The sequence below is a fragment of the Salvelinus sp. IW2-2015 genome, unplaced genomic scaffold, assembly GCF_002910315.2.
Source record: "Salvelinus sp. IW2-2015 unplaced genomic scaffold, ASM291031v2 Un_scaffold16660, whole genome shotgun sequence".
NCBI lineage: Eukaryota > Metazoa > Chordata > Actinopteri > Salmoniformes > Salmonidae > Salvelinus > Salvelinus sp. IW2-2015.
The window spans coordinates 34,367-43,556 of NW_019957696.1; the positions used below are offsets into that span (position 1 = coordinate 34,367).

The window sequence follows — 9,190 nt, forward strand, 5'->3', positions numbered from 1 at the left end:
GCAACCGGACTAGATTGTGAACGACTCTTGGGGGAATGCATTGCTTGACTGCCATGAGGGTGATAAGTAGCCTGAAGACTTACACTAAATTCTTCAGGTGCATTGTTGTTAGCCACAAGGCCTATCTCTCACGGGGGTGGGCCATGTGGTTGGCGTTTCATTCACTACCGAAAATGTTGACTAGAGGACACCCAACGGCCGGCAGTGGGAGTTGATGGAGCAGAGGTTCTGCTAATTTTCTCATTGATAAAACATTTGATCTCCATACAGTTTTCTGTTTCCAAAACTAGAATATGTAACTAACAGAGTGGACTGTGTTTTGTAGACTTTACCCTTTGCCAACGTTTCAAAATATGGCTTGTTTAGGAGGAGTGCAAGGACGAATTGAGTTATTGCAGACGCGCAACTCACAGAGTAGGCATTCCCTAACAGAAATATGCAAATAAAATGTTTAGAACACGCCAATAGAACCTCACTATTTCGTGCTTGGCTCCGCCCACCTCCTTGCTTGTTCTGCCAACTATGAWTAATTTGCTCCCATTGGAAACGACAGGCTCTGGTCAATCTTGGGTTAGTTATGAAAATATTTGCTACGGACAGAGATAGAACAAGGATTTAGTTATACAAATCTTTGCTGTGGTGGATCAAAAGTAACTCTCCTGTAAAAAATAAACTTCAGTCTTTCTTCTAAACTAAGCTAGAGTGGTTTTTACAGCAATTTTATATTGGCTCTACTTGATGCTAGCTAGACGAACGTTTGCAAAACTAGCTAGATAAATACAATACATGACCAAAAGTATGTGTACACCTGCCGGTTGAACATCTCATTCCAAAATCATGGGCATTAATATGGAGTCGGTCCCCATTTGGTGCTACACTCTCAGCCTCGCAGTCGGCTTTCCAATTCATCCCAAAGGTGTTCAATGGAGTTGAGGTCAGGGCTCTGTGCACGCCAGTCAAGTTCTTCCACACCGATCTCGACAAACTATTTCTGTATGGACCTTGCTTTGTGCACAGGGACATTTTCACGCTAAAACAGGAAAGGGCCTTACCCAAACTGTTGCCACAAAGTTGGAAGCACAGAATCATCTAGAATGTCATTGTATGTATGTTGCAGCGTTAAGATTTCCCTGTACTAGAATGAAGGGGCCTGAAACATGAAAAACAGCTCCAGACCATTATTCCTCCTCCACCAAACTTTGCAGTTGMCACTATGCATTGGAGCAGGTAGCATTCTCCTGGCAAACCCAGATTCGTCCATCGGACTGCCAGATGGTAAAGCGTGATTCATCACTCCAGAGAATGCATTTCCACAGCTCCAGAGTCCCAATGGCTGTGAGCTTTACACAACTCCAGCTGACGTTTGGCATTGAGCATGGTGATCTTAGGCTTGTGTGCGGCTGCTCGGCCATGGAAACCCATTTCATGAAGCTCCCGTCGAACAGTTATTGAGCAGAAGTTGCTTCCAGAGGRAGTTTGGAACTCGGTAGTGAGTGTTGCAACCGAGGACGATTTTTACACGATTCAGCACTCGGTGGTCCCGTTCTGTGAGCTTGTGTGGCCTATAAATTTGCGGCTGAGCCGTTGTTGCTCCTAGATGTTTCCACTTCACAATAACAGCACTTACAGTTGACCGGGGCAGCTCTAGCAGGGCAAACATTTGACGAACTGACTTGTTGGAAAGGTGACGTCCTATGACGGTGCCACGTTGACAGTCACTGAGCTCTTCATAAGGTCATTCTACTGCCAATGTTTGTCTATGGCGATTGCATGGCTGTGTGCTCGATTTTATACACRTGTCAGCAACGGGAGTGACTGAAATAGCTGAATCCACTAATTTGAAGGGGTGTCCACATACATTTGTATATATAGTGTAGCTAGCTATTTACATCCTATCAAACCTGTCGTCTTCTGTGTTTGGTTAGCCTCCTAGCGAGTAGCCAATGCCAGGGCAAGCAAGGTTAGGCATCAAGCTAGCTAACTTATCCTAGCAATGACGCTCGCAGTATATCTAGCTAGCGAGAAAGCTAAACATTTGGCTAGCTGGCATCGGGAGTATGGGGTAACGTTAGTTACAGTAGTGAGGGTGAATTAAATGATTTCTTCAACATCTGGCTAGCTAGTTATCTAGCTAGCTAGTTGTAGCCAAAGGACTTTCTACAATTTCTAGCTAGCTAGCTAGCAACATTAGTCTGGCTCATCTGGTGTCCAGTGTGAATTTAAGTATGCTCCCTCTAATTCTCTCTTTTTCTCTCTCCTCTCGGAGGACCTGAGCCCTAGGACCATGCCTCAGGACTAACGTAAACTCACTCACTTTTGTACATCGCCTTGGTCTGTACAATTGACCTTATTTTAGCACCACAAAAACGTAATACTTCCAGATCAACTGTAATTTCAATACCATTGTAAAGCACATTTCTCCCCTTTCCAACAGAATTCACGCCGAGACCTTCACGCTGCCCGTTTCTGCATAATTCAAGAAGGCAATGAGCTCCTTCGGGTCTTTTTAAAAATGGCGGGTGGGGAAGCGAAACTAATGCGTGATAGTGAGAAGGAGAGGAGATGTATGGGAAAACGTATCACCTTATCGCCTCTAAAATGAAAATAAAACACTATAAAGAGTTTATATAATGTGTCATTACATACCTATTTGAAGGTTTGTGTCAAATTTGAATCGGGTTTTTAGGGCGATGCTAAAGTGATCTTCAGATGTAAACAGCGGCTTTGAGATTCATGATCGCTTACAGTGATGACCCAAAAATGACTAGGTATCCCCCCCTTACCCCGTCACTGTCCATTTCTTGTTTTTAAACGATGCGAGAAGTGCTACACCTGGTGGAGAGATTGTAAGACAGAAATAGTTGCTTTACTTGCTGTACGTTACGGCATGACACATCACGATGTAACGGAGGGTCCGTTTTTTTCTACTTTTCTCCAATACTATAGAGCCATTACCATGTCAATCAACGCTTGAATAGAAACGTAGATTACACCCCAGATTTTGAAGTCAACACAGTCGCTACAGTCCCATTAGTTTTCTTTGTAGCCTCGTTTGAATGTCGCGGTTGCGCACATTTGTACTGAATGGGTTGAGTTTACATTACCTGGCCTGATGACTCCTTGCTGTCCCCAGTCCACCTGGTCATGCTGCTGCTCCAGTTTCAACTGTTCTGCCTGCTGCTATGGAACCCTGACCTGTTCACTGGAAGTGCTACCTTGTCCCGGACCTGCTGTTTTGTCTACTCTGAATGATCGGCTATGAAAAGTCAATATGACATCATTCATATTCTTGAGGTAGTGTTAACGCAATTCGAGCTAGCCCACCAAGACCAGACCAACCCTGTTTGACTTCAAAGTAGAGGCATTAGATACAGCTTTTTTTCTTGAATTTGAACAAAGAGGTACGCTACAACAGGACTTGGTTTTCGCCATTTGTATTGAGAAAAGACCATAAGCCTTAGATCGGATATATAATTCACCAATATCTACCCCAAAACCGACGTCCCAACCAGGAAACGAAAGAAGAAACTAACGGGCGTAGCATTTGACGGGAGCATGGAGTCTGGGTAGCCAGGCAAGATGATACGCAATACGATTCGTTCTCGAGTTCGCTGAGCACAGGCTGTATGTTTTAGTTTCTCATTCTGGCACAATGCGATCAATTATCCSTTCTAAACATGTATTTCTATGCTCATGATCCATTTTCCTTCGCGCATTGGAGGTCGGTTTACGTCTCTGGAACCGCTGAGCTGGAGGAGCGAACGGCTAAAATAAACGTCGTTCAAAGAGAACGAATCGTTCAACTGCACATCACYTCTCCACTCGTGGACCGCAACTTCAATGAGTAGGCTACAGGACAGAAGATAACGTGTTATCATAGGAAACTGAAGACAAACTGTTGATAATCTTTTCATTCTCCAATGTAGTTTCGTTACTTGTATTTGTCATTTCAACTTTTTATTAAACATCTCCCTGCTTGCAATTAGTTCTGTTGACATATCCCTTTCAAGCACTTAATCTGCGTCTCAAATAGTTTATTTTACGCATGCAACAAGTGACAAATAGATAAACGTTAGGATTTGTCGGCGGCAGGTAGCCTAGTGGTTAGAGCGTTGGGCCAGTAACCGAAAGGTTGCTGGATTAAATCCCTGGGTTGACGAGGTAAAAATCTGCCCCATCATTGTAAATAAGAATGTGTTCTCAACCGATTTGCCTAGTTAAAAAAAAATGTGTCCACGCCCCCCCCCCCCCCCCAACCTACATAAAGGCAGGAGAGTTTGAAGTCTCATCATATGAGAGGGTGCTTTCAAGTAGGGTACTGCTGTTGTCTATTCCATTTGGATTATTATTACTGTCAAGCAACTGCACTGCTGTCACCTGGCATCCATAGCCCTTCTGTGTTCCTAATTTTCTGTGTGAATTGGAGGGCAGCGAGAGAAGATGCATCTGGTCCTCAGGGTACTGTGTATCTCTATGCTCACACTGTGTTGCCTGAGTAGCACTGGTGAGATAGGTTGTAAACAATGGACAACCTCTGCTGGTTCTCCTGATGTCTGCTGTGAAAGGTGCAATCCAGGTAAATGTCTAAACTAGGCTACTGTAAATGGCTTAACTTTAAATGTAACCTATAAATAATCAAGAATTAATGTAATAGGGCTTGGATTTTGAGAAGTAAATTCTCAAGGCTTTATCTGGTTAAATGATCTCTTTCATGGGGATGAACAATCTAGTGTATCCCAGGTTAATTAAATCATATGTATCCTTTAGTGGGTATACCACAGTGACCCAGTTGAGTTTCAGTGGCTTCTATTAGTACCACAAGAGGGGAGTGTATGGATAATGATCAAACAACTGTATCTGGCATGTGGAAGAGGACTGGAAATAGTTTCCTATCAAATATATTTACCGTCCACTGCAATTGCTACTGATGGAGCGATTGTGATGTTATTATGGATGTAGATGTGTTTTCAATTGTTGTCTGTGTATTTTGTGTAGGGAACCGTCTGGTGACACGCTGTGGACCAGACCCAGAAAAGCTCTGCGTTCCATGTAGGAATGAGACCTACACAACTGATGGTACATCACACTCCTGTCTCAGGTGTACTCAGTGTGTAGGTATGTCACCAGAGATTTACCCATTTGATAGAATCTATTCTCCTCTATACTTAAATATCTATTGTTGATGAGCGAGACATTTTAACATATATTCATTTCACTCCTCTTTCGCTTGCTTGTGTGTGTGTGTAGGTGGCGCCCAATTCCTTAAGAAGGCCTGTACAAAAAGCAAGGACACAGAATGTGACTGTAGGGCAGGATTCCGATGTGGTGATGACCACTGTTCCTTCTGTGTTGAGGAGTGTGGGAAAGGCCAGGAACCTCTTCCCGCTGCACGTAAGACACACATCTGTACCTGCAGACATTAAAGTCGAAGAAGTTATCTGGCATGCCTAGTAAGACACATGGAAAATGTTCACCAAGTCCGACCCTTTGCATGTCTGTCTCCATAGGGTCCTGCCGGAATTGTCCAGATGGGACCTTCAATGACAAAATCCATGAGAAGTGCAAGTCTTGGAGAACAAGGTTAGATTTAATCCCCCCCTTTAAACTCTGAGTTTGCGMCAATATTGGAATTACCGATAGTACTAATGCCATTGCATAAATTACCGTATGCAGCAAAACACTTGACTTAATCTCAGCAACTCAGAACTAAAATCCTCCGCCATGGCTACTCAATGTAATCTGATATTGGAGAGCCAATCCTTAATCTTTATTTCTCTGTCCCAGCTGTCTGCATCCCAAGGAACACATTGTTTCAGTGGGAGATGCAGTTAGTGACAGCAAGTGCGGCATTGCCAACATTGTAACGCCCGAAGTCAACACCTTACCTTCAACACAGGCGGACCCTGAGGGTAAGACCAGTGAATCTAACCCATAGCAAAATGTATGTTATATCACCTTGTTTTTAAAAAAAGATGACAAAGCCTCTTTCTTTGATGGCACAGGGCTGGTTTGGGCTATAAGTGCCTCATTTGGGGTCTTTATCATCCTTATCATCTTGTTTCTGGTCATCATCACTAAAAAGAAGCCAGAGAAGACAGCCCCCAAGGAGCCAACCCTTAATGAGCTAACTCACCCTACAGGTAATTAATGCTTATACAATTTTATTCATTCCTACTCATCATACTGCAGTGCAATATCATTCTTCGTCAGCTTTCAAACTGTAATCCTGAACGAAGCGTCAACATAATTTAATCTGAGATTGAGCCAATCTTCACCTCCGCTCTCCCTCCGTCTCAGATGAACCCAGGAGCCTGGTGGTGACCAGTTTCCATCACCCTCAGCAGGAGCAGGGCAGCAGCTCTGAAATCCTGTGCTCCCAGGACTTTGAGACCAAGCTCCTGCCTGTGTGAGTGGCAGTGGACTTACTTTCTCGTGTACTTATTTCTACTTCATGTGTTTTTGTTCCACTTWARTTTTTTAATTTATTTTTTTAATGTATTACTGATATTTATTGTTGCATTGTTGGGAAAGGCATTTCACTGTACTTGTGCACGTGACAATTAACTTGGAACAGGGTCATACTATTGATCACTACTTCACACTGGCACTCGGATGCCTACACATTGCTAGCTGACGCTACTGCTGATACAGTTGGACTCTAGCTCTGCTGGACCATGCTACTGAGTCGCTGGGAATAAGACATTGAGGCTTAGATCATTTTTTGAATTTGTGATATTTTTAATACCCCAGTCATTTTCTTATCTCACAGGCACATTCAAAGGTAAACTAGGTCACTATGTTAAGATTATGTACATGTCAGCTAGCAAACTGATATTCAAATGTCAGTAGTGATGGGGAAGTTTAGGGGGGAAAACAATGTCACTATATGACATATGCATTAGCAATTGGCTACAGCTGGACTAGTTCAACTATTTACATTTTCTGGTTTCATAAAGGACATTTGCCATCAGTTTATGGCCTGAATATGAAATACTACTCTTGAAATGTGTATGAAGGTAGTATCAGAGCCATGACCTGTCTTAATGTAACAGTGAATGAGGGGGTACAGCAGTAAAAAAAAGACAGGAAGCGCTGTATAGTTGTGACTGGCAGCCTCCATGCCTCCCACTGGCTTATACAGTATCATAGTCACGTTTTTTTCTCAGTTCCCTGAATGGCTAAACCTAGCTGCCCACAGTTTCTAAGCTGAAGGGAATACCCCTACTTAATATACTGTACAACCCGAAGTGTGACGAACGTTTTATTGCGCAAGGTTTGACGAAGAGCAAGTGCAGAGTAATGCCTCAGCACTTTAAGAATTAGATTTATGATAAATGTACCAATGTGGTACCGTATGTGACTTGGAGCCACTTTCCTGTGTGACTGTACTGCTTTTGTTGACTGGTATCGAGTCAAGGACATTCCACTTGGATCATTCATCCCACCCTCCCCTGTAACCATTCCAAGTCATTGCTGTAAATGAGAGAATGTGTTTTCAGTCAACCTACCTGGTTAAATAAACATTGACAAAGACATTGAAATGTGTGCAGGATACAGTATGATGTTATAATAAAGGCAGCTTAAAATCTACCGAACTTGACATTTCCAGGAAGAGATTTAGAAAAGGGTCTGGACATTCCAAATAATGTAGGGGAAATGCTAAGGTCAGAGAATCCTCTCAGGTGGGGGTTTCCCCTTTACACAGAAGTGTATCTAAAGTAACTGGAAAAGTCTGTTAAATAATACAAATATTAATTGCGCTTGACACACAATTTACAATGTAGGCAATAGGCGTTGAATGTGATCAAAGGGATTCCTTTAACCTAGTCTGATAAGATCAAAACCAGAGTGAACTCTTTCACCACTGTAGGTTTGCAATCATAAGCATTATCTATCGGTGTTCCTTCGGCTTGCTGGAAATGCTTAACTCAAGCCCACTTAGCCCTGGTTGTAAAAAAGAAAGAAATACTCCCTCTGGGCTTTCTGCTAGGCAGAGCTGGGAAAGCCGAGAGGATTATGATTAAATGTGTCATATTAATCCCATTGTACTATCACTGCTGGGAAATAACACGAGGAGTAAATAAAGCTAACAGAATCATGAACGCTGTATGACTAATAGGAGTCACACAGGGAAGAGGGGAAACAGTGTCAAACACGCTGGAAGAGCATCTCAGGCAGAGGATCCTATAGAAACTTCCCTTTCAGATCTGTACTAATGTAACCTTTACTTTTCATGCAGCCTGGTCTCTGACCAGACGTAGCATAGTAAATGTAAATCCAGAATACTCAAATTATATAGTATGATATGTTACGGTTACTTAAGGCAAAGGTAGGGTTGTTGGTCGGTGTGGCTGGATGGCKGTTTAACGCAAACATCTCGCACAAGTTCGAATCTCACCGCGGACAACTTAACTTTTTACTACCTTTTAGTTACTTTGCAACTACATAGCATGTTAGCTAATGCTCCCCCTAACCTAACAACCACTAGCCCAGCTAATGTTAGCCAGCTGGCTAGAATTCGTAACATATCATACGTTTTGCAAATTTGTGACGTATGAATTACAATTAATAACATATCATACAAAATGGGTGATGGACAGCCACATTAATACATACCATACAAAACATCATACTAAATGGAGTGTCTCGGATTCATGTACAGAATAATACGAAATGCTCAGAGACCAGGTTGCCCTTTCAGATCTGTACTAATGTAACCTTCACTTTTCATGAGTCTACAGAGAAGCAGAGTAGTGCATCACAGTTCACACCCACGCTTAGTTACTGTATTTTTCTAGTTTGACAGGCGTAGCCCACTGAGATGGAACATCTCACATTTCACAATTAGGGCCTACACGGTGGAAAATGTGAACCCACACTCATGGAATGGGCCTACAGTAGTAGTAGTGTAAATTAGTCATCACCACCACAAATTACTGTCACAGTAATCCGAGGAGAGGCCTTTAGAAAGCCAGTTACACTAAAGATGAGTCACATTGATGGATTTTTAGAGTGCCGGATCCTGGGATTTTATTATGAATTGTATGTCTTCTCACTTAGGCTCAGAGATTTTGTTGATTAAATAAGCAATATTGTTTCATATTTTGATATTATTTTTTTTAAATAAAGAACTAGCAAATACCACTGGATTGTCTTATTGTATCCATCTTACCACAAAGATGGTGGCAGG

General features: G+C 42.5%; 1 protein-coding gene across 1 annotated transcript; it reads left to right on the top strand.

Moving 5' to 3' along the window:
- Positions 1-4,357: 4,357 nt before the first annotated feature.
- LOC112081021 (tumor necrosis factor receptor superfamily member 9-like) lies at positions 4,358-6,951 on the top strand. The gene is made up of 7 exons (XM_024146978.2): positions 4,358-4,576; positions 4,996-5,115; positions 5,248-5,391; positions 5,508-5,580; positions 5,785-5,909; positions 6,003-6,140; positions 6,298-6,951. Exons 1-7 carry the CDS (start codon positions 4,441-4,443, stop codon positions 6,408-6,410), a joined length of 849 nt encoding a protein of 282 aa, XP_024002746.1. The 5' UTR covers positions 4,358-4,440; the 3' UTR covers positions 6,411-6,951.
- The last annotated feature ends 2,239 nt before the right edge of the window (positions 6,952-9,190 follow it).